Source organism: Rhinatrema bivittatum, chromosome 1, assembly GCF_901001135.1.
Source record: "Rhinatrema bivittatum chromosome 1, aRhiBiv1.1, whole genome shotgun sequence".
Lineage (NCBI taxonomy): Eukaryota > Metazoa > Chordata > Amphibia > Gymnophiona > Rhinatrematidae > Rhinatrema > Rhinatrema bivittatum.
The window spans coordinates 329,222,159-329,248,296 of record NC_042615.1 but is presented as its reverse complement, the minus strand read 5'-3'; the positions used below and the strand labels follow the sequence as shown (position 1 = coordinate 329,248,296).

Genomic DNA, 26,138 nt, shown 5'->3' with positions numbered 1-26,138 from the left:
CACAAGGGCTTCTTCTAGGCTCCAATGTTCAGGACATGCATTTTATTATGGCTAAAAATTCCCTTCTGATTAGACTGCGAAAAAGTCTGTAGCTAAACCTAGACCAACATTAAGTTTGCCTGGTTTCTGTCTCTGCTATTCTGCTTTGGTGACCTTGAGTCTTGTCACACTTCTTTTATTTCACTGATATGCTATTGGATTCAATTATAAATGCTTAGAAAAGATTCTTTTCAGCTAAAGTAGCTGGAATATTGCTTTTATCCATTGTTGAAACTCAGAAATAACATATGTTTTTGCAGTACAACTTTTGTTGTTTCTTTTTTCCCTAGTATTAAATGAACTACAGCTCTAACTAATCAGTTGCACTGTTTTCTTATTGCAATGCTCAACCATGGTAAAACGCCTTCCTTGATCTTGCACCCAGAATGACATTTCTCTTCTGGAAAGGAAAGCCCTGGCTCAGGTCCTTTGCTCTTCATCTCTGCACAGATGACATTCTCTTTTCAGTTTTATTAGCTTTTTATTCCTTTTGATGGAATGCCATTTATTTACAACCACAAGCCAAGAAAACACATCACAAAACTGTGATATCACACAGTCAATATTTATAGGTGCATAGTTCATGCTCACTGTTTGAAGTAACATAGAGATATAAACAATTCTCACAAGTCATCCGTAGATGGGAAAACATTAAAAAAAAGTATTTCAATATGAACAATACCAAACCACTGGTAGCCTGATAACAAAACATTTACAGTACAGCTCTGAAAATAAGTAGAGAAATAGACACTTAAGGTGTTTTGTTTCGTTGAAGCCACAATATCCACAGCACAACAATGACCTTAACACCAGGAATCCATTTCAGTAGGAGGGAATCCCTGAAATAAAGCCATTGATAACTTCAGTCATTGCTGCTGGGTGACTTCAAGGTACACTGTAAAAACTATTTTAAAAAAAGAATTTTTACGACTTGGTACATTGGAACATAGCACTTGTACAGGACAGGATTCGTAGATTTGTAGATGTCAGAAGAGAGGCTCTCTCATGCTTCTGGCTCATAATCTCGATACTCCTCCTGTGCAGAAGACAAGAAGTCAGCATCAGTACAGGTATTATATTTAACAGACACCTATGGATATATTTTCAAGAAGACAGCCCTTGGCTGCACTGTACACTTATCCTGTTCATTTGCCTCATTTTCTTCTGCTAAGTTTGCCATTTTTTAAAAGGCACATACACAAATAAAAAACTGCAATTTGCACAAAAATGTACAAGTCTAAGATAAGCATGCAGCTCAGCAATCTGCCCGAGAACTGATTTTATTTCCTTTAGAAAATAGAATCATTATGAGCTATAATATGCATGTTTGGTTGTTTGCTAACTTCTAGGTTGCTCTGAAATTTACAGATATTTATATTAAACATAAAGGCCAGGAAATGAAAAATATTTGCTTTAATCAATTTGATTAATTTATTCCAGACCCTTTGAGTTCCATAGAGATACAGTACAATCATTTCTCAAAATAGCTATGACTGCTTCTGGAGGCAGCCATCCAGTGTTGCTCTGACAGCAACTTTGGAAGCTACCAGTGCTGCTGTCGGAATACCTCTCTGATAGCAACTCTGGTGGCTGACACTTGTAGTGTTGCTGTCAGACCAACACTGGATGCTGGTGGGAGCGGTCATAGTGCAGCACAATCTAGGTGGTAGGAAGAGGTTTTTAGAGGTACCGGGTAGGTGGGAAGGCTAGGATTAGAGTGGGGGAGTAGGAGGCGATGGGCCATGAGATTTGCAATTATTTACGTTTACTAGAAGGGAATGGGGTGGATGGGGCTCAGCCTGGCCGGGCCCCTTTCTCATATGTTGGTTGGGGATCAGGAAATCAGGTTGTTAGATACATGCTACACTTTTTTTTTTTGTTTATACTATAGCCACTGAACTGACTGTATTTCTTTGAATATAGCCAGTTAAGCCTCAAGATATCCAAATGCACTTACCTGGATATATTTACACCTAATCTAAAGGTAGCCGGATAACTTTATTCATGGATATTCAGTGGGACATTTTTTCCACTGAATATCCAGGATAAGGTATCCATCTAATTTAAGCCATTTTACGATTTTTTTTTAATATTGCCCTCAATTTTTTTTTTTTTTTTTTTGCATAATAAACTGGAGAAGTTGGAAAATATCTTAAGATTTCAAACCTTATGATTTTATTCATTTTTCTCAAATTGTTATGGTTTCTTCTACAAATATGCTAAAAAGAAATGTTTTGAGTTCTTGAAAATCCCAGAGAGCTCCAGGAGGAGGAGGATCCTATTGAAAGCCCCCCCCCCCTCCCCCCACCAGCTTTTCTTGTATTCTTTGGTTCTATTTGGAGCCTTGGAAGGATAAGTCTGGGAAGGAGGCAATTTTTTCCTATGTAACGGGCATAGCTCTCACACTACCAGTAAGTTCTGGGTTTTAAGGTATCAGCTAGATGAGGTTATTGGAAGGGGAGGTTCCATTCAAATACAGCCCCTCCCCCCCCCCCCCCCCCCCTTTTGCAGGGGCTGGAATAGCCGTGCTCCTGGTAAGCTTTTACAGCAGCTCCCTGGCTACTGCTCGGGAGGTAGCCCCTTTTGGTCTGCACAAGTTAAGCAAGTAGATAGGAGCTTATCCTTTGTTATTTTACAGGCCCAGTCAGAGAAGCCAGGCAAGCCTTGCTTACTGCTTAGTAGTCCTGACCAGGGTCAGGAGGGGTTTTTACTTTCCAGTCCACTCCTTGGCTGCTTTGGGTTTTTCCCTCTGGGTATATATATATATATTTTTGGATTTACTATTTTATGTGGTAGGAGCCCTTGCGAGAGCCCCGTATACCTCCTGGGCCCAGGGAATGGGGAATCTTGTGTCTGGGGCTGTGTAGGTTAGGGAAGACCTGCCCTCCATACCCTCCACGAGGAAGTGGGTACTGGGGACCTGCAGCAGGGATACATGCCGGTTTGGTAAAGAATTGATTTCAAGATCCAGAAGGAAGTTCTGGCTGTGCTTCCTTCCTGACTGAAGCATAGAGAGCTGCCTGCTTCAGGGATGCCTTCCACCAGGGATCCAGAACAAAGAGAGCTGAAGGATTGCACAAGAAACAAAGAAGTCCAATATATCATCTAATTGTGTATAAAGACAAGTCTATTCATCACTGAAGACACCCATCTGGTATATCCAAATCCCTGGGGAAAGAGCGTTTCTCTCTCTGCAGAGACAGCACCTTTGTATTTTTCACCAGTTGGGAGTGGCGTTTTGCCATTCAAAAGTATACCCTTGGGGACTCTATTTTTCCAAGCCCTGGAGGGTAGAAATTTCTCTGGATGGTGTTAGACTGCATTAGACTAGATGGTGCGTTAGACTAGATGGTGCACAGACTGAGAAGGAGATTATAAAAGGAAAATTACTGTGGTGCTGAGGATTAATTTGCTGTGTCATTTTCATAACATTTCACCAGTAAAGACTTTATTTTGGTCACTAACTTATTGACTCCAGTTGTTTTATTGGTCACATTCCACATACAAATACCACCCTCCTCATGGGAGATATGGAAGGAAAGAACTGTGTAGGAGGGACACCCCTGTTACTCTGGGCCAAGAAAATAGACCCTTTCCCCCTCCAACCAAGAATCCCAACCCTGGGGAAAAGGGTTACTTGCCAGAGCTCAGCCCCGAAACAATAAATAAATACATTTATGGCCCTACCCATGCTGGACATGCACACCCAGGTGGGGTTTCACCTACTACCTTGTGGACCTTATACTGAACCCCAATAGGGACTGGGTTCCCAGATTATGTTTTCGAATGAGAGATTGAGTATTTCTTAACTGCAAAGTAAAGGTTTATCCTGGGATTTTTAAATCAACATAGAAAAAAGGAAACAGTTTCCCCACTATGTGGACTGGAGTGTTGCAGATTGGGTGACCAGTTTTGGCTTAATTTTCTTGGCAAGCTTGTTATAAAATATGAAGGGGTTAGATATACTTTCTATGAACCCAACCGGCTAACCTATTTCTGAATTCTAAGACTACGGCTTCTTCTCCACTTGCTTCTTCACTTCTTCTCTCTTTACCCAGTCTTAGAGATCTTTGTGAAGAATTCACTCTGGTTATACTGGCCCCACTGCTATTTTGTTTGAATGTGATAAATTATGTTTCTTGGAGGTCCATATTGAACTTCTGTGTGGCATGGCAAGTTAGCTGGATAAACTTATCCAGCTAACTTAGCCTATATCTTCAGCGCTGAGGTGCTGAATCTATCTGGCTATCCTAAAGCTCATGGGATACGTTTATCCAGATAAAGTTAGGGCAGGTCTACGAACAACCAGACTTGGATAATGTATTTGGCTAACATTGAATATCAAAGTTAGCTGGATAACTTATCTGGCTAACTCAGTTCCTCCCAGATATGGCCCTGGAATGCTCCTGACTTATCCAGCCAAATTTTAGCTTGATAAACACTTATCCAGCTAGAATTTAGCTAGATAAGTGCACAAATATTCATTTAGCTGGATAATTTAAGAACCTAAGAAATTTCCATACTGGGCCAGACCAAGGGTCCATCAAGCCCAGCATCCTGTTTCCAACAGTGGCCATTCTAGGCCATAAGAAACTGGCAAGTACCCAAAAACTAAGTATAACCCACACTACTGATGCTGGTATTAGCAGTGGCTATTTTCTAAGTCAGCTTGATTAATAGCAGTTAATGGACTTCTCCTCCAAGAACTTATCCAAATCTTTTTTAAACCCAGCTACTCTAACTGCATTAACCACATCCTCTGGCAACAAATTCCAGTTTAATTTTGCATTGAGTGAAAAATAATTTTCTCCGATTAGTTTTAAATGTGCTACATGATAACTTCAAGGAGTGCCCCCTAGTCCTTCTATTGTCCAAAAGAGTAAATAACCAATTCACATTTACCTCTTCTAGACCTCTCATGATTTTAAAGACCTCTATCATATCCCCCCTCAGCTTTCTCTTCTCCAAGCTGAACAGCCCTAACCTCTTTAGTCTTTCCTCTTAGGGGAGCAGTTCCATCCCCTTTATCATTTTGGTTGCCGTTCTCTGTACCTTTTCCATCGCAACTATATCTTTCTTGAGATGCGGCGACCAGAATTGTACACAGTACTCAAGGTACGGTCTCACCATGGAGCGATACAGAGGCTTTATGACATCCTCCATTTTATTCACCATTCCCTTCCTAACAATTCCTAACATTCTGTTTGCTTTTTTGACTGCTGCAGCACACTGAGCCAATGATTTCAAAGTATTATCCACTATGATGCCTAGATGTCTTTCTTGGTCGGTAGCTCCTAATATGGAACCTAATATCGTGTAACTACAGCATGGGGTATTTTTCCCTATATACATCACTTTGCACTTATCCACATTAAGTTTCATCTGCCATTTGGATGCCCAATTTTCCAGTCTTACAAGGTCCTCCTGCAATTTATTACAATCTGCTTGTGATTTAACCACTCTGAATAATTTTGTATTATCTGCAAATTTGATTATCTCACTCACTATATTCCTTTCCAGATCATTTATAAATATATTGAAAAGCACGGGTCCTAGTACAGATCCTTGAGGCACTCCACTGTATTCCCTTTTCCACTGAGAAAATTGTCCATTTAATCCTACTCTCTGTTTTCTGTCTTTTAACCAGTTTGTAATCCACGAAAGGACATTGCCACCTATCCCATGATTTTTTACTTTTCTTAGAAGCCTCTCATGAGGAACTTTGTCAAATGCCTTCTGAAAATCCAAATTCACTACATCCACTAGTTCACCTATGTGTATATGTTTATTAACCCCTTCAAAAAAGTGAAGCAGATTAGTGAGGCAAGACTTGCCTTAGGTAAAGCCATGCTGACTTTGTTCCATTAAACCATGTCTTTCTATAAGTTCTGTGATTATGATCTTTAGAACACTGGCACTGAAGTCAGGCTAACTGGTCTGTAGTTTTCCAGATCGCTCCTGGAGCCCTTTCTAAATATTGGGGTTACATTAGCCACCTTCCAGTCTTCAGGTACAATGGATGATTTTAATGACAGGATACAAATTTGAACTAATAGATCTGAAATTTCATTTTTGAGTTTCTTCAGAACCCTACTACTCTTCAGTTTGTCAATCAGGCCTGCCACATCTTCTAGGTTCACCATGATTTGGTTCTATTCATCTGAATCATTACCCATGAAAACCTTCTCCGGAACGGATATCTCCCCAACATCCTCTTCAGTAAACACCGAAGCAAGGAAATCATTTAATCTTTCCGCAATGGCCTTATCTTCTCTAAATGCCCCTTTAACCCCTCGATCATTTAACGATCCAACTGACTCCCTCGCTGCTTTCTGCTTCGGATATATTTTTAAAAGTTTTGCTGTGAGTTTTTGCCTCTACGTCCAACTTTTTTTTCAAGTTCTCTCTTAGCCTGTCTTATCAATGTCTTGCATTTAACTTGCCAAGGTTTGTGCTTTATCCTATTCTCTTCTGTTGGATCCTTCTTACATTTTTGTTTGTAAATCTTTTGGCTAAATTCACCTCATCTTTTCACCATGCTGGTAATCGTTTTGCCTTCCTTCCACCTTTCTTAATGTGTGGAATACATCTGGACTGTGCTTCTAGGATGGTACTTTTTAACAATGACCATGCCTCTTGCACACTTTTTACCTTTGTAGATGCTCCTTTCAGTTTTTTCTAACTATTTTTCTTATTTTATCAAAGTTTCCCTTATGAAAGTTTAGTGCTAGTGCCGTAGATCTACTTACTGTCCCCCTTCCTGTCATTAAATCAAATTTGATCATATTATGATCACTATTGCCAAGCAGCCCCATCACCATTACCTCTCTCACCAAATCCTGTGCTCCACTAAGATTAGATCTAAGCTTTCTCCCTCTCTCGTCAGTTCCAGAACCAATTGCTCCATAAAACTGTCATTTACTGCATCCAGGAACTTTATTTCTCTAGCATATCTGATGTTACATTTATTGAGTGAGTTGGTTAAATGCTTCTGAATATGGACCTCTTGGTGTTTAGAATTAGATTCTCTTTTTTTTTTGTGGTCTGATATGTATTGAAATTATTATTGTCTTCCTTTTTTGTTATATTTCTTAATTATTTTGAATATTTCACTGCTGGATTCTTAACGAGATATATTTCTTGAAATTGTGTTTAAAACTTTATAAATAAAAACTTTTACATATCTATTTTTAAATTGTAACAAAAGATATAAATAATATTCAGGAAAACAAAGCCCTCGTTTACTCATTCATTTCAAATGAATGCACATCCCTAATACATGATTTAATAAAAAATATCTTTAGAAATATAATCCGGCTATTAAATATCATATTGAAATGGAAAAATGATTTTTTTTTGTTTTGACATGGTATAAGCTATTCATTTCTAGGGTAAACAGCCCAGAGATGATATTTGAAATGTGATGTTAACCACATTTGTGAGACAATTTAGCATCAGCATTTAAATTTAGTACTAGTGGCCTTGATATTCTTTTTAATAAGAGTAAATTCATACTTACTGTAATTGCAGCTGATGGTAAACCTGAGAAATATATTTATTTATTTAAACGCTTTTATAGACTGGTATTCGTCGAAACATTATCAAAAGATTGCAAAATAGGCTCTTTGTGTATGCTAAATACAGCATGTTACTTAGTAAGTCTGAAACATGCACATTTAAAAGATTCTTCAAGATTTTGAGAGGTTGTGCTAAAATTAGAGAAATAGCATGGTAGGCTCTCCATGTCTGCCAAGTTTTGCAAATTTGGTAAAATGTAAAAATGTACCACCTGCCTCAAACCATATGTTACAATTTTACCATTAAAACAGTCTTCACATCCCCTGTATTAAATGGCCTTTACGTTATAGGCCGGTTTGCAAGGGGGATTTCTTCCCCTCCCTTCCCAATCCAACAGCAAGTCACCAATAATGATCTCCCTCCAACTACCTGTGCACAAATGAAGGGGCCCCAAAGCCCAATCCACCTCCCAGTAAGCACAAGTGAAGGGCTCCCAAGGCCTGATTACCCTTCCTCCAAGCCAATTAGTGCATTCCCCTTATTTAGTGCATTCTCAATCCTGCAAAGATCGATGCCTAGAGGTTTACTTGTGATTTATTTAAAGGACCAATTTAAGCCTGACTCTATCTGCTCTGGATACTTTCCCTCATCTTGAATTACTGCTTTTTTCTAATTCTTCTTGGGAAACCTGTTCAATTTACGCTCCTCCTGGATTTTTTTTTTTACTTCTCACCTCTCATTGTTTTTTTGAAACTTTAACATCTGTTCATGATGATTTGGGAAAACTCATTCTGCTGAGTGATTTTAATATTCATGTGGACCAGAAACCCCTTTATCAATCTTGTGAGGACTTTTTAGATGTGATGTTCTCCTTGGGATGGCAACAAATGATTGATTTTCCCACCCATCAATATGGCTATACCCTGGACATTATTTTTCTGAATTTTGACAAATTTCCATCTTTGTCCTAGAAAGTTTCCTATCATATGGTCCCTTGGTCTCACCACTTCTTTTTTTTAAAAACTTTATTTATACTTTTTCAATATAATAAAAGCAATAAAGTTTTACAGGAATCCAGAACAGAATGTGCAAATTATAATAATCACAAAAGCAATAATCACAACCTTGAATATGCAAAACCACTAAGGGGTACAGGACCTTAGGGACAATTTCATTCATAAGGGAAAAAAAGACAAATTGAAGAATATAGACTGCACAATAATAATACAAATCACTATAAACCAAGTAATCAATTTAGCACTGAAATAGAAGAAAGCACCATAGCTAAAGTCTATTTTGGATGTGTCACTGCCATCTTCTACTCAGTCTTTTTCTCCAAATTTCCATTTGAAGTGTAAACAAGTTGATATTGATGACCTATGGAATTGTTGGTTGCCTAATCTACCTCAATGTTCAGACTTTATATGTAATGTGTCGAATCTTGGTGATACTGCAGAACAGTGGTATTCTTCTCTCGCCATTGCACTTAATATAGTTGCTGCCTTCACCCAATCATGTAATTCCACTGTAGATTTGCACTTTGGTATTCGTCTGACTTGAAGACAAAGAGATGAACTTTACATCATCTTGAGCATAGATGGCGTAAACCTGAATTCTGAGGATAAATCTTATTTGATTTTCTTAAATGAATACTGATCCACTATTGTATTTTTCTGTTTGTATTGCTTCAACGCTAAGTCATCCTAAAGAGCTTTTTTGGACTATGAATTATCTGGCTGGTAACTCTATTGGCTATAATCCACCTGCCCTCCATTCACTTGTATGCTTTTGCTAGCTATTTCGTTACTAATGTTCAGAAAATACAGTATGTTCAAGATTGACTGATTCTATTTGTTTAGATATGCTTTGTAAAATCCTGGACTCTGACAAATAGTCTCATTTTGCACTTGTTTCTTCAGATGAGATTTGCCAGATCGTTACCTCTCTGAATAATTCCATTTGTCCAGTTAACTCTTATTCAACTGCTGTTATGAAATGCTTACATTCTGAAATTGCTGACACTCTTGCGAAACTGATTAATGTTTCTTTCCTTTGGATTGTGTTTTGACTCTCTTGAAATGTGCATCAGTCCGCCCTGACCTCAAAAACTTTTTTTTTAGATTCTACCACTTTAGCTTATTGCCGCCTAATCTCTTCTTTGTCTTTCATTGCTAAAGTCATGGAACAATTATGAAACAATTACAGGATTTGCTCAATCAGCATTATATTCTTGATTGCTTCCAGTTTGGTTTCCATTCTGGGCATAGTACTGAGATTCTCATGCTCTCTTCCCTAGATGTTTTTCATTATGGATTTGATGTTGGTACTTTCTTTTGGAATTCTTTGCTGCATTTAACACTGTAGACTATCAAATATTAATATCTAGGTTGCTTTGGGATCTCAGGTAATGTCCTACACTAGGTCACTTCCTACTTACAAGGCCATTCTCAGTGTATCAGAATTGAGTCAGTTATCATCTCTTGTATCTTTAAATACAGGTGTTTCCCCCCCCCCCCCCCCCCCCATGCTCTTTCTTATCTGCCATTCTTTTTAATATAGATGTTGGGTATTGTTTCTAGCCAGGCAATATCCCATTTTTTCTCCCTGTTTCACCTTAAGATTATTTTGATATTGCCCTTGGCAAAGTTGGAGTATGGCTTTCGCCAGTAAATAACTAGGGGTGCACAGGGGTAAACATTTTAATTTCATTTTGTTTTTTAATTTCATTATTGGGGTATTTTTTTTTCTCATGAATTTTGTTTCATTTAATGTTTTTTTCATTTGTTTTAATTTATAAAATGAAATAAATTAAAAAAAAAAAAACTACCCCAAAAATAAAACAAAGAAATGAAGCATCCTGAGGCTACCTGTTCCCACCACCCATCCCTCCCACTTGCAAAAATGGTGGGGCCAGAATCCTCTCCAACCCCCACTTACCCAGTCTGGGGCAGATCTGCTGATGAGGCCTAGGCTCAGGCCGAAGTCTTGGCCTAGTGTTGGACTATGCAGCAGTAGGTTTCTACATTATTGGCCTAGGCACTATGCAAAGTCCAGGAGTCAAGACCTGGTCCAAATTCTGGTACCTCAGCCTCTGCCCAGGCCCAACACTAGGGCATGGTCTGAAGACTGGGTACTGATGCCTGGGGCTCAACCTAGGACAAGGCCTGAAGCTGGGGCCCAGTTTGGAGACCGCATCCTGATGCCTGGGCCTGGGATATAACCCAAGCGAGATGACAGGGCCCAATCCAGAGTTTGGGTCCTGACACCTAGGCCTTGGTCTAGGCCAAGACCTGGGTCCAGGCCCAATGTTGAGGCCTGGTTCAAAGGCTGGGTCCCATCACCTGCACCAAGACCCAGGCACAGGCCAGACACTAGGGGTCAGTCCAGAGGCCAGGTCCTTATCCCAGGCCCAAGGCATAAGGCCAAACCAAGGCCTCTGATGCATTGTCCTTTCTTTCCTTATTTTTTCTCTCTTCTTTACTATGACAGCATCTGCTAGAGTGGCACCAGAATTAATTAACTCTGATGCCTCCTTCCTCAATGGATGCCACTATTTTGTTGTACTGCAGTTTAAATGATTGCTATATAACAAAATGGTGGCCTCCACTGAGGAGGAATGCACCAGAGTAAATTGACTTCTATGCATCCACAGCGGATGCTGTCATTAAAAAGAAGAAAGAAGAGGATGACACTTTGAAGGTCTGGGCTCCGGCCTCTGGGTCTGGACCTGGGCCTGGGCTTCATCATTGGGCCTGGCTCAGGCCTTGGCCTAGACTGAAGCCCAAGCGTTGGAATCCTGACTATGGACCAGACAACCTGCATCAAGTCTGAGTCCAGGCTGAGGTGAAAGCATCAGGATCTGGTCTCTAGACCAGGCCCCATAATCAGGCTTGGGCCCAAGCCAAAGCATAGTCATTAGGACCCAGCTTCCAGGTTGGACCCCAGCATTGAGCCAGGGCCTGGGTTGAGGCCCAGGCGGCAGGACCTGGTCTCTGGTCCAGACTTCGGCATTGGGGCTTTGGCCTAGGTCAAGGCTCAGGTGTCAAGCCTGATCCAGCATCAAGCCTGGGTTCATGTCAAGCCCCAGGTATCAGGACTGGTCTCCAGACCAGGCCCCAGTGTCAGGCCTTGGTTCGGGTCAAGGCCCAGGCATGGGAACCCAGTATCCAGGTGTCAGGGCAGGGCCAGATCCTTGGCTTAGGCTGAGGTCCAGGTGTCAGGACCCAGCTTCTGGGCTGGGCCAGGCATCATATCAAGTAAGTGGGGGCCAGGAATTTTCCTGGCCACAGCTTGAGTCTTGGCCAAGACCTTGGTGTTGGCCCCAGTCACATGGTAGGGGCTAAAGGCCATCGGCGCCATTTTGCTTAGTGGCAGCCGAGGCGCCAGGAGTGGAGGACCACAAGGGGGGCATCGGGAGGGTGGCACAGTGAGGCGGGGGCTGGCAGAATTTTGAAAGGGAACTTTTTGCCCTTTCAAAATTCTGCCGCCTGCCGCAGTGCACCCTAAATCGCAGTGCCCTAGGCACAGGCCTACCTCACGTAGTGGTTCCTCCGGCCCTGCACCTGAGGGCTCAACCTAAGGGAAACATGAGCTGGTAGTGGTGAAGCTTCTGCGGGGTCTCTGCTCTCTGTCAGCCTCACCTTCTGATGGTAGGGACCTGTGGGGCTTCTCCCCACAGATAGCACCAACTCCTCCTCTGTCTAAGGGTCCACCAGCATAACACTGTCTAAAAATATACTAACCTTAAATATTAATAAATCCAAGATCATGATCTTGAGGCATTACTCCTGTAAAGTAGCTCCAACTGTATTTCAGTTTGAGGACCAGCAGATCCCAATCTCTATTCAACTCTGAGATTTTGGGAATTATTATTGACCAATCTTTGTCCCTCCATCCTCAAGTAAGGAATGTAGTGAATTATTTGCATCAATTGAGAAAACTAAGCCTTAGATTCTTCAAAATGATATATATATAGTGGAAATAGCACATGCAATAAAAACAAGGGGGCATTTCTTATTTTGAGAGAGAGAGCGAGAGAGCGCCTCTATGGGAACCCATATGTCACTCTACTATTTATACCACTGTAAGAGAGAGCACTGTTAAATAGGGGTGGGGATGGATAGGCTTTGAGAGGCAGTTTTACATATACAGTGAGAGGATTTTCGGTCATTTGGCGTGATGAAAAGTAAAAGAGGAGTTGATTTGTACAGTGTATTCTCTACCTAGCCTGATTGCATCATTTCAGGTACTAAACTCTGAAATCACATCACTCCTATTCTCTTTTCTTTACACTGGTTGCTGGTTTGATTTTGGGTCACTTTGGAAATTCTGACACTTCTCCATAATGTTTTACATTCAGATGCCTCTGATGTTTTCAGTTCACCTCTCAAAATATACAGACCACTGCAATCCTTGAGGTTGACAGACCAAAATGTCCTTGATGTTCCATCAGTAAAACTGGCACGCCTGTATGAAACTAGAGAATGTATTTTTTCTATAGCTCGCCCTCCCTCCTGGTTTTGAGATTTAAGTTATGTTTTTAGACCTTCAAGAAACATATGAAATCATTCTTGTTTAAACAAAAAAAATGAACAACTATATAATCTTCCGGGTAGCCTTTTTCTTAGCAACTTTGTATTAATTTTATGTTTTGATTGTTTGGGGGGTTTTTTTTAATGAATGTTTTAATTTGTACACTGCTTAGACTTTCATTCTTTCTCTCTGTCTCTTTCCCCAATCTTCTTTTCACTCTCGTTCTTTCCCTCTGCTTTGTTTTTATCTCACAGTTCCTATAATGCTTGATCCAGAGATATATATGTGCCAATTTTTCTGCCATAAGATATTATTGGGTCTAGATACCATCATGAAAACCACTCTGATCAATACGAATATCCATCTTGCAGGTATATTGACTGACTGCAACATATAGGAGCAAGGAGAGATAAAGGAGAAGGATAATAATGACAGAGAAAGGAATGGTGTCAGAAGTAGCAATTCATATCTAACAGAGATGGGGAACATTGCCTTGTTTTTATATCATGACTATATCTTTCATATAGAGGATCATGTAGTAAACTGTGTAAAATTTTGATAATGGGGTTGTGCATGCTAATTAAGTGCAAAAGTAGGGTGTGTTATTGAAAATATTGCACACTAGTTTATACTTTGAAACAACATTTCCAAATTTTGCACTTTCACAAGTACTGTAATTTTGCGTTTAGTCCAGTGTGTGTGAAATTTTATTAAAATTCAAAATGAATGAGCTACTGTAAGATCATACAAAGCAGCTCATGAATTATGAATTTAGTGAAAACCTCTATGTGAAAAGATTTTGCAGGCCAGACCCTTCCAAAAAAAAATGCTAGTTGTATCTAAATGAGGCGAGGTATTTTGTGAAAGTTTTCACTGGTAACTTTGTATGAAACTTTGCTATGGGGCTCATGAGTAGCAAAATGTTTCAGAAAACTGTCAATCTCCTGTGAGAAATCCCATGGCTCAGTATATAGTCTTCACAGTATTCAGGCAGAAGAAAAAAGCAAATAGTTGTGAACAAAACATAAAGGATTCTGGAGATATAGGAAGCTGGATTGCAGACAGAAGAAAATACAATAGCTAGGCCCATACTGGACTGAATGTGAAATGAGGAAGACAGAAGCACCTCTGACGCATTGGGTGTGAATTGGTGGTAAAATGAGATATGAGGAACAGAAAAAAAAAATTGCTGCAGAGTGGGTTGGAGGAGTCATGCTTAGATGGTCAAAAGAAAAACACCAGTTCAAAATATTTATATCGCTGTCTGCTGTCCAATTCTGTTGCAGGTTTTTGGCATCCTTCTTAATAAAAAAAAAAAAAAGTGAACTAGGTAAATTTTTCAAGATACCCTCTCCCTTCCTCCCCCCCAAAATCTACTATAGTTAAATGAAGCTATCAATAAGCCCAACAGTCATCATATAAATAATGTCAATAAATTTGTTTCACCTTTCCTCTAAACAGGATTTCAGAAAGCTCTAAATTCCTAGCACATCCTGCATGAAGCATTCACCTCCATGATAAGAATCAGCAGCATAGATACCCAAATGCTGGACCACAGGATTTAGCTCTCAAAGCGAAAGAGGGAAAGGAAAGATACTCTGCGAAAGTGACCCCAATTTCATTTGAAAGGTGCTTTATTTTCCACACAATGCTACCCCCACTTGTCTTTTCACAATATACAACAGTAATTCAATGAACCCAGCATATAAGATTCTTACCGCGGGAGGCATTTCATAAGCCTCATTATTAGGGTCTACTGGAATGTTTTCTGTGTTGTCCATCATTCCCTCCTGTGGGAAACCTTCTTCATTCTAACAATTAAAAAGACAAGCACAGATGCTTTACCTTCACACTCTATTATGATGCTTCTCATGCTTTTTTTTTTTTTTTTAATGACAAAGTTAGGCACAGGCAGTAATGAAAAAGACTGATGAAAAGATAAAAGCCCGAGACACAAAAATGGAATATCAAACAACACAGTGTGAGTCGTATGCACCGGGGTTAATTTTCAAAAGGATTCATGCGCCTAAACCCCAGGTTTATGTGTGTAAGTCATCTTATGAAAATCATCTGGGAGACTGTGCAGGGAACAGTTCTTAGGTTACTGGATTTTGTTGACACTCCCCCACCCCCTTCCCCTCCCCGTACTCACGGCGGGCATTCCAGGAGGCAGATTTGGGGCAGGGAAAGCATTTACATGCTGCATACTTTCGGCTTCCGGAAGCATGCAAGGCACATGCAGATAGTTGCACCTGCTCGGGTGTAACTTCCTGCACTTGTGTTCACATGTGAATTGGCACAACCTGGGAACTTTCAGAACATCCTTATGCGCATAAGTCCGCTTTGAAAATGTGAGCTAAAACCCGCAGGTACTTTGTAACCGCAGACTAGCCTTACACAGGCTGTTAAAGTTTACCCTCTCTGGGGTGATTTTCAAAGCCATTTCTGCATAGAATACCTGGTTCTATGCATGTACATTGCTGTTGAACAATTGACCTGGGCTCAGTCCATGAAAAGTACATGTGTACCCCCACCTTTTTGCATACTTGTATGTGTACTAAAGAGAGGTAGCCTAGCAGGCAGAATTGGCATTTTCCAAAGCTGTAGCTATCCTATGGTCAATATGGCCATGCCCATAGGTGCAACTTCCCTAAGGGCACTGTAATACTGTGCTGCCCCCCCATGGTCCCAGAAAATGTCAGGATGAGGAGAAGGCAAGGGAGGAGAGAGGATCACCTGCCCCAGGCATCAAGACACTATTAGAATGGATTTTGGGGTTTTTGGGGAGAGCAGCCACTGGGGATTGGGAAGAAGGGAGTGGGGTGACTGGAGGATTGTGTAAGCTAGAACTAGGAGATTGGGAGTGGACAGAGTGGCACCTGAGACATGGGTGGGCAAGTGGGAACTGGGGAATGTAGTGAGGAGAGCACTAGCAGTCTTTGAGGCATTTAGGGGGGAAATGGGGACTGGGAGATTGGGTGGGAGAGGATTTGTAGGGACTGGAAGCAGGTGTGTAGTGACTCTGAGAACTGCAGTTGGGAGTCAGTGATGGCTGGGGGATTGTATGAATGGCAGTTGAGGTAAGCTGTGACTGGCAGAACTGTGGTGTGAGTCTGGAGAGTGTGAGACTGGGAACTGGGGTTATGAGTGCTGATTTGTGGGATAAGGTAGTGTTAGTAGGGGATATGGTATGCATTTAGAGAATGTTAATGGAAAGGTGTGAGATGGGTGCTGAACAGTGAGGAAAGGGCAAGATATGGTGTGAAGGACCTGGAGGACTGGTGAGGGAGTGAGAGGCAGAGAAAAGCAAAGGGGAGAGAGAGAGAGAGGGAGAGAGAGAGAGAGAGTGAAAATGGGGGCTGAGGAGGGGGTTAAAGAGAGGAGGAATGGGAAGCTGAGTAAGGGGTAAAAGACAGAAGAAACAGATTAGATCCAGGCAAGAGGGTGAATAACAGGGAAGAAATTTTAAAAGGTGAGGAAATGAGAGGCAGAAGAAAGTAGATAAGGGCTGAGGATGAGTACAGAGGGTAGAAATGGGGGCCTGGGGAGTGAGTAAAAGGCAGAGGGAGAAACAGAAAGCTGGGAAAGGTTTGAGAGCAGAGGTTGAATAAGAAGATGGGAGGAGGCTAGACAGAGAGGGGAAGGGGGGGTGAAAGTGGAAGATAGTTGGCATGTAAATGAGAAATGAAAATAGGGAATTTGCAGATAGGGAGGAACAGTGGGGGTAAAAGAGGCAGACTTATCCTAGAGTAGGATGGGAGGGGATGAAGAAAAGTGAAAGACAAAAGATGTGGAGAAATGGCAAGGTGAGAGAAGTCAAGGAGATGGGAATAGGAGAGCTTGAAGGGGTAATGTTGAGACAAGTGAGTTTGTTTAGAGAAAAGGAAGGCACTGAAGGCAGAAAAAAAAACCCAGGACCAACAAAGCTGGTAAAAGTAAAATGCCCTAAGGTAGAAAACATTTTATTTGGGGTTTAGTGATGACGATGAGAATATGCCAGCTTTGGCAAAAGGCAGGTCTGATATCCTTGTATGTTGTACAGTACAGGAGGACATGCACTTCTGTTTCTCTTTCTCCAGTGTTGCACCGCAGGCACTGCCAGGCTTCTTGGGATTTCCAGTTCAGTTTTTGTCTGCATATTTCTATATCTACTTTGTGTTTCCTTATTCTGTAGTTGGTGAGGGTCTGCCTGTGTTCTGCGCATGTGACCGAGGTGTGCTGTTTTTGTGTAGCTCATTATGTTTTCCTATTTGGAGGTGTATTGGTGTCTAGGGCCTGGTGATATATTTGTAGTGCTGTCTTTTCATAGATTGGATTGTTGCTGTTTGAAACCTGGGAATCAGTGCTGCTTTGTATGGCAGGTTTGCTGTTTCTACTGTGGTATATGTTTTATAGATCACTTTTAAAAAAGTTAAAATATTCATAGTTGGGTGGAGCATCTGAATTCCATACAAATGTTAATGTTATGTATGGTTGGTGAAAAAAGTTGCAGATGGGCGAGAGGTATCTTTTTCTTTCTAATTGAGGGTAGGAATAAGAGAACAGTTACCTGTGCCCTTGAGTAAATCCAGTCTGCCCCATGCCAGTGTGAATACTGGATGTGCGGAGGACACCTGTGTGGAGTGGCCTGTGGCTACTCCTCTTCCCATACTTGCTTGCATGCTACAATTATGCGGGTTTCTATTTTTTCAGTTTAATTTATTTATCATCTTATGCTGTTATGACCTCTGAAGAGGAGGTGTAACTTTATGCAAATGAATGTGTGTGCATATTCGGCCAATTGCCTGAATATTTTCAAAGCAAATTTACACACAAAAGTTTTAAATTAGCCTCTTTATGGAAAATAATTTGAGTTAGATTCACTCAAAATCTGTTTGACCTTTGGAGGGAAAACAAATGTTGAAATTACAATTGCCTTAAAAGCAGATGTTCAAAAGATATTCAGCAAAAAAATGAAAATATTTGTTAAAACCTAGAGAGAGAGAGAGAGAGAGAGAGAGAGAGAGAGAGAGAGAGAGAGAGAGAGAGAGAGAGAGACTGACTAGCTATAATGTCTACTCCCTAGATAGGTATTTGTACCCTATGGGAGGCCCACCTAGTAACTCAAGGTGAGGTTTAGATATTAGTGTAGGGGTTAGGGGCCACTTTGACATTCAACGTGAGACGTACAAACAGAACAGTGGTCTCTTGTGAAGATTTGATGACCTTCGGAGTGAGGAAACTCACTCCAAGATGAGATTTGTGCAAGGTTCTCTCAACCTAACTTGATGGATTCTCTACCTGGGTAACATCAAGCTAGGTGGAGAGAACCTCGCACAAATCTCATCTTTGGGTGAGTTTCCTCTCTCAGTAGGTCGTCAAATCTTCACAAGAGACCACTGTTCTGTTCATACTTCTCACGATGAATGTCAAAGTAGCGCCTAACCCCCTACACTAATACCTAAACTTCACCTCGAGTTACTAGGTGGGCCTCCCATAGGGATATAAATACCTACCTAGGATGCAGGCATTATGGATAATATCTCTCTCGCTCTCTCTCTTTCACTCTCTCTCTTTGAAGGTAGGAAATACAACAGGTATGACACATCACAATTTATGCTAACTTAGCTCTTCACATAGGTAATTAGCATAAAACACATCCCTTTTGCTATCACATTTTGATAAATCCAAGCCATAGTTTCTACTGTAAATGAAACACTGCCACAGTCACATTTTTCCTTTTATCTCCAAATAGTGTTATTTTCGTTCCTTTAAACCTTTATGATACTTTGAGATAAATAAGAATAATCTTCTTCATTGATTCTCTCAAATAGCACCCCTATGTAAATCATAACCATCTGTTCTAATTTGTAAACACTATACATGTACGAGAAAAGGTAGCAGTATGCTAATACCTGAATTACTGCATTTAAGATCCTGGTGATGCTTTTAGTCACTGTTTCCCATTCTCATAACCCTAAATACCTACTCTCAATTTTGGATAGTGTACAGTGTATAGATGTGAATGCATGCTATCCTAGAAAGGATGGTATAGAGAATGAAATATTGGATAATATAAGGCATGTCTTGCTTAATAACATAGAAACATACAATATGACTGCAGATCCCATTTAGTCTACCTACTTTGCCTTCCTGTTGTTGTCAGAAACAGATGAAAACATGGTTAATGACAACTGTCCCTGGCTGTTTACTTGTGAGAGAAAATGGAGGTGTAAGCTATTTGTTTTATTGTATTTTATCTTGTATGTGAATGGATTATTGAGATAATTGTTTTATTAATGTTGTACATCACTTGGAGATATTTTTATTAGTGAAGCGATTAACAACTGATTTTTAAATACATAAATAAACCACTATTTCTACTTAAACTACTTTTACCTTCACCTCCATGCCAGGGCCAGCGCGACCATTAGGCAAACTTAGGCAGTCGCCTATGGTGCCAACCCTTAAGGGGGCACCGATGAGCAATCAGGTGGTGCTGTGAGTGGAGCAGCTCACGGCAAAGAGGAGTAGAGATTCATCGGGCTGTGAGCATTGGTCTTAAGAAGTATACAGTGGATGGTGTGAGCAAGGTAGGGAGGAGTTGGACCCAAGACCGGCAGGGGTGGCATGAACAGGAGGGGGGGGGGAGGGGGCACAAGGTAGAAGTTGCCTAGGGTGCCTACTACCCTTGCACTGGCCCTGCTTCTTGCAGCTGTGGATCATCTGTGTCTATCCTATTCTATGTTCTCTTAAATTGTGATGCTGATTTTATCTTTAACATTTCTACTGAGAGGCTGTTGAATTAAATTCAATACCCTTTCTGTGAAGAAATATGTCCCCTCCTGAAGGTGGCAAGTCCAATCCCCCACCCCCATATCCCCACTCACTATTGCTCTTCCGCACCCCCCCCCCCCCCCACCACACACACACTCTGGCCAGGGAAGCACCAGAAGGAAGAATGTGATCTGCCTCCTTCTTCATGCTTTGCTAAACTATTGTGTTAAATTTGTTATTTAAAGTATGAGGCAGCACCATTCAGTGTTGGACAAGCAAATAGTAAAATACTGGAAAGCCAAACTCTTATTCCTTCCCCTTCCCTAGTGAGGGAGGGATGCATGCCTGTGATTTGGTGGTGGAGGGATGAAGGAGCCATGGTGCAAGGTGGGTGGCAGAGGGATCTTGCTAGACTTTGAAGAGATCTGTGAAACTGGGAGACACAGGAAACTGCCCCTAATTTTTAGACCTGGTCAATAAACTAGAAGGTAACTACACCTCTAGAGTATAGCTACATTTATCTCAACAATGAAGAAGATCTATATTTAAATCTGTTCTACTGGACCGAGGAGGAGCTGATGCCACAGTGGAGAGGAACTTCCACAGGTCCCCACTGTTAGTAGGTGAGGCTGAAGACAAGTAGAGACCCCACTGGAGCTTCACCACTACCAAGCCCCATTCCCCTCAGGATGAGCCCTCAGGTGCCGGGGCCAGCTGGATGTAAATGGGACCTCTGTGAAAATAGATGTCCAGAAGAGAGAGTCAGGCAGTGTAGCTCCTAATTGATGTCCAGGGAAGGGTCATGGCAGGCGGTGTAGCTCGTAGTCAGTGTCCAGGCAAGGGTTGTGGCAGGCAGTTAGCTCTTGGTCAATTCCAGTCCAAAGACAAAGCCAAGGACAAGCAGAAGCAATGAAGAGGGAAGGAACGAAGAAGGAACTCAGGAACGCAGGAACTCAGGAACTCATACAGATTGCAGAAAGCGAGGAGACCTATTGCCAAAGCAAAGGCTGGAAGCAGGATCCAGCCTTAACTACTGTCCTAGGGATGATGTCATCTGAGAGGGCCAGCAGCCTTTTCATGCCATGGGGCCTTTAAGAGAGAGAGGAAGGCACGCCTAGCGGGAGATCCTTCGCTGGAGGAGCTTGGTGGCGTCCAAGCCGCAGGGAGTGAAGGGCCAGGATCATCAGTGGGGCTCATGTCAAGGTAATGGACCATGGCTGAAGGCAGCACTGCACGTCAGTAGTGGTTTCCTGCCATTGCCAAGGAACCTGGCCTGATCCCACCGCGGAGTGGTGTTGGGTAAGGAAAGCCAGCCACTGGACTTCTTGGCTGGAAGTGCAACAGTCTCCCTTCTGAGGGCTTCGGCTTTCTGGGATGAGAGGCATGGAACTGCCTGATCAGATTCTTATCCAGTATGTTGGATGCAGGCTCCCATGCGTTCTCCTCTGGGCCGTAACACTCCCAAGAGAGAAGTTACTCCCACCTTCGGCCACATCTTCTCACATTAAGTATGTTGCGTACCTGATACGTGGTGTTGCTCTCAGAGGTAATCTTTTGAGGTTCAGGTATCTTGTGCGAGGGCCAGTAGACTACCAGGGGTTTTAGGAGAGAGGCATGGAAGGAGTTATGAATCCTTAAGGAGGAGGGTAGACAGAGCTGGTTGGTCGCAGGACCCAATTGACGGAGCACTGGGAATGGACCAATATATCATGGAGTTGGTCGCATGGATGGAAGCTTGAGCCTGATGTATCATGTACTGAGCCATACTTTCTCCCCGGGTTTAAACTGCTGAGACAGTCTATGGTGAGAATCAACGAACCTCTTGGCTTTACGGCCTGCTTCTTGAAGCATTTACTGAATATGATTTCAGAGTTGATGCAGTTCTTGGGCTGTTAAATGAGTCGCAGGTGAGGGAACGGTCAGTGGTAGTGGCAGAGGGGGAAGCAGCCTCCTTCCGTAGACAATCTGAAAAGGAGAGGATCCGGTAGCAGAACAAGCATGTGAGTTATGGGAAATCTCTGCCCAGGGAAGCAGCGTTGTCCAGCGTCTTGACAGGAATTGAAATAGGCTCGCAGGAAACTCTTCAATGTATGATTGGTCTTTTCAGCCTGGCCGTTTGCTTGGGGGTGATACACAGTGGTGAAGTCTAGGGTAATATTGAACTTCTAACGAAGAGCCTTCCAATATCTTGCCGTAAGTTGAGGACCATGGTCAGAGACAATATGTTTGGGAAGCCTGTGGATGCAAGACACATGCTGAATGAAGAGTTGGGCTAAATGGGGAGCCGAAGGAAGACCAGTCAAGGCTATGAAATGTGACTTCTTTGAGAAATGGTCAAATACCACCCAGATGACCGTGTTGCCATTTGAGAGGGATAAATCCACAAAGAAGTCTGTAGAGATGTAAGTCCAAGGTACCTTGGGGGCTAGCAACAACTGTAACATCCCCCAAGGTCATCCCACCAGAGATTTCTGCTGAGCGCAAATGGTACATAAGTCCACATAGGCCTGAATATCCATCTGCATATTGGAGCATCAATAAAATCGCTGGAGCAATGCAAGGGTCCGGGCTTGTCCAGCATGGCCTGCAATGTGGGAATCATGGGACTAGTTTAACACTTCGTTATGGAATTTGCATGAAACAACAGTCTTCCCTGGAGAGATGATCATGGTGGTTGGGAGAAGAACCCATGCTGGATCTACAATATCCCAGGCAGTTTCAACGGTATCCTCAGAGATAAAAGAGCGGGAAAGGGCATCTGCTTGGATATTTTTAGCTGTCGGTCTATATTTGAGTTCAAAGTCAAAGCAGGTGAAAAAGAGGGTACAATGGGTTTGTGCCGGGTTCAAACATGGGCTTGGTTAAGATGTTCAGGATTCTAATGGTCCATGTAAATAGTAATACGGTGCTGAGCCCACTCTAACCACTGGTGCCATCCTCCAAAGCGAGTTTAATGGCCAACAGCTCCTTGTTGCCAAACCCATAATTCTGCTCTGCTGGGGAAAATTTCTTCAAAAAGGGGCACGGATGTAAGGTTCCAGAGGATGAGTATTTGCTCAAGATGGCTCCTGTCCTTTTGGAGGAGGCATCCACCTCTACAATGAAAGGGGATTTTGGATCAGGATGCCGAAGACAAGATTCCCAGAAGAAAGCTGCCTTTAAGTCTTGAAAGGCTGTTACTGCCTCAGGAGGCCACAGTTTAGGGTTTGCCCCTTTTCAAGTCAGGGCTGTGAGCAGGGCCACCAGCTTGGAATAGTTGTTAAGAACATAAGAACATAATAATATGCCATACTGGGTCAGACCAAGGGTCAATCAAGCCCAGCATCCTGTTTCCAACAGTGGCCAATCCAGGCCATAAGAACCTTTTGTTAACGAAGGTACAGTAATAATTGGTGAAGCCAAGGATCCTCTGTAGGGCCCATAGGCCAGTAGGTTGTAGCCAATCCCGAATGCACTTGAGCTTCTCTGGAGCCATTTGGAAACCTCACTTGGAGACAATGTATCCCAAGAATGACAGACTTTATTTCTTGAAAGAACATTTCTTCAGTTTGGCAAACAACAGGTTATCCTGAAGATATTGAAGAACTCGAGAAACGTCTCAGCGATAAGTATTTAGATCCTTGGAAAATACCAAGATATCGTCAAAGTACACGACCAGGCATTCATAAAGCAGTTCCCAGAAAATTTTGTTCATCATATTTTAGAGTGCATTGCAAACTCCAAACGTCATGACTAAATATTTGTAATGGCTATCTCTGGTGCTGAAGGCCATCTTCCATTCATCACCTTCTCATATCCAGATTAAATTATAGGCTCCCCAGAGATCCCATTTTAAGAACATTCTTACCCTCTTTACCAGTCAGACAGCTCCGAAATGAGAGGTAAGGGATAGCGGTCTTTCCAGGTAATGGCGTTCAAAACACAATAATCTATACACAATCGGAGGGTCCCATCTTTTTTGGCCACAAAAAGGAATCCTGCTCCCACAGAAGAGGTAGAGCGCTGGATAAAGTCCTTGCTCAGGTTTTCCTGTATGTATTTGGACATCACCCGGGTCTCATAAAGGGATAAAGGGTAGATTCTACCCCACAGAGGCTTGGTACCAGGTAGAAGGTTGATGGCACAATTGTACTTGCGGTGAGGAGGCAAAGTGTCCGCTCCCTTTTTGGAGAAGACATCAGCAAAGGGAACATATTGTGGCAGGAGGCCAGCAGGAAGAAGAGAAGTTGAGAGACATTGCTGGGTAGCCACCTTCTCCAAACAGGACATGTGACAGTCCAGACCCCATCGGGACAGCTGCAGAGAAGCCCAATCGAATTGGGGGGAGTGTTGCTGGAGCCAGACCACATCAAGGACCACAGGATGGATGGATGGCTTTGCTGATGACATGGTATGCCAGGTATTCCACATGGAGCCTGTGCAAAACTTCAGGGGGACTGTGGTATGAGTAACTCTCCTGGGGAGAGGATCACCATGGATGGAGGAGAAGACCAACATAACTGGTGAATGGAGTAGGAATCTGGAGGTGTTCCACCAGAGCCTTCATCATAAAGTTGCTCCTGTCCCAGAGTCCACTAAGGCAAGAATAGAGAAATCCTGATTGTCCATAGAGAGCATTATGGGAAGAGTTAGTGAGGGAACTGGTGTGGTCAGGACTAGGGTCAATACCCTGCTGAGACCTAGGCCCAAGGGTTTAACGGCCATACTGGACAGTGGGCTATTAAGTGGCCTGCTTCGCCACAGTAGAGGCAGAGTCATGCTTGATGGCACCAAAATCATTCCTCCAGGGTCAGCCTGCTGTGGCCCAATTGCATGGGTTTCTCCACTGTGGCTCCAGCAGAAGAAGGGCCTTCAGTTGGCGACGAAGGGTGCCAGAAGTAATGGAAAGTAATCTGGCATCTCTTGGAAACTTGCAATTCCCGGTTCTGCTCTTGGAGTCGACGGTATATCCTGCCAGCAAGATCTATGAGAGCATCCAGAGAGGGAGGAAGTTCATGAGCCACCAGCTCATCCTTAATTTGGGCCATCAAGCTGTCCAAGAAAATGGAACAAAGGCAGTCCTTAGCCTAGTGGAGTTCCGAGGCCAGGGTCCAAAATTCAATGACGTACTCAATAAGGGAATGAGTGCCCTGGTAGATATGAAGGAGATCCAAGCCAGAGGCTGTCTGTCGACCAGGATCATCAAAGACTGTCTGGAAGAGATCCAAGAAATCCCGCAGGTCCTATAGGATGGGATCTGATTGCTCCCACAAAGGAGAGATCAATGCTAGAACCTTGCCATCCAAGAACGAGAGGATGTATGTGATCTTAGTGGCATCATCTGGAAACAGTGCAGATTGAAGGCAGAAATGCATATTGCACTGATTCAGAAAATCCTGGCAGAACTGGGGGTCACCAGAATAGTGGGGAGAAGCTGGAAGTGGTACAATGGGGTGCAAGGGCCGTATAACCTGGACCAAGAGGAAACGGTGAGCCTGCCGAGACCGTGGAATCAAGGCGAGTGCTAAGATGCTCCATGGAAGCTGCTAGCACTTCCAGGACCTTCTGTTGTTTCAGAGTCTTCTGGGCCAAGCCTAGGATGGCCTGTAAGGCAGATGCTTCTGCCTGGTCCATAGCCTTGGCAAACTGTTCTACTGGTGGACCCTTAGACCGAGGGGGAGTTGACGCCACCTGTGGGGAGGAGCCCCACAGGTCCCCACTATCAGAGGGTGTAGAAAACAAGCAGAGACCCTGCTGGAGCTTCACCACTACCAGCCTGTGTTCCCCTCAGGTTGAGCCCTTGGATGCCAGGGCCGGCTGGACTTACATGAGGCCTCTGCGATGATGGATGTCCAGAAGAGAGGCAGGCAGCTTTGCTCATAATCGGTGTCTAGGCAAGGGTCATGGCAGGTGGCATAGCTCATGGTAAAGTCCAGTCTGAAGTCAAAGCCAAGGACAAGCAGAAGCAACGAAAAGGGAAGGAACAAAGATGGAACTCAGGAACTCACGCAGATCGCAGGAAGTGAGAAGACCTGTTGCCAAGCCAAAGGCTGGAAGCAAGATCCAGCCTTAAATACTGTTCCAGGGATGATGTCATCCGAGAGGGCAGGCAGCCTTTTCCTGCCGCGGGCCATTTAAGAGAGAGGAAGATATGTGTGCGTGCGCCTAGAAGGAATGCCCTCGATGAAGGAGCTTGGCGGGAAGAGAAGGGCCATTGGCGTCAGTGGGGTTCATGTCGGGGTAGCAGACCGTAGTCGAAGTCAGCACTGTGCATCAGCAGCGTCTTCCTGCCATTGCCAAGGAATCCGGGCCCG

The 26,138-nt window shown here is 42.8% G+C and overlaps 1 protein-coding gene across 1 annotated transcript in view; it reads right to left on the bottom strand.

Annotated features, from left to right (window-relative positions):
* Window positions 1-687: 687 nt before the first annotated feature.
* Window positions 688-26,138, bottom strand: part of SNCA (synuclein alpha) — a 311,737-nt gene continuing 286,286 nt past the window's right edge. Inside the window, exons 5-6 of the mRNA XM_029584960.1 lie at window positions 14,808-14,900; window positions 688-1,075 (exon numbers count right to left, since the gene is read on the bottom strand). Coding sequence (XP_029440820.1) covers window positions 1,043-1,075; window positions 14,808-14,900 — 126 coding nt within the window. The 3' untranslated portion in view covers window positions 688-1,042. The remainder of the gene's footprint in view (window positions 1,076-14,807; window positions 14,901-26,138) is intronic.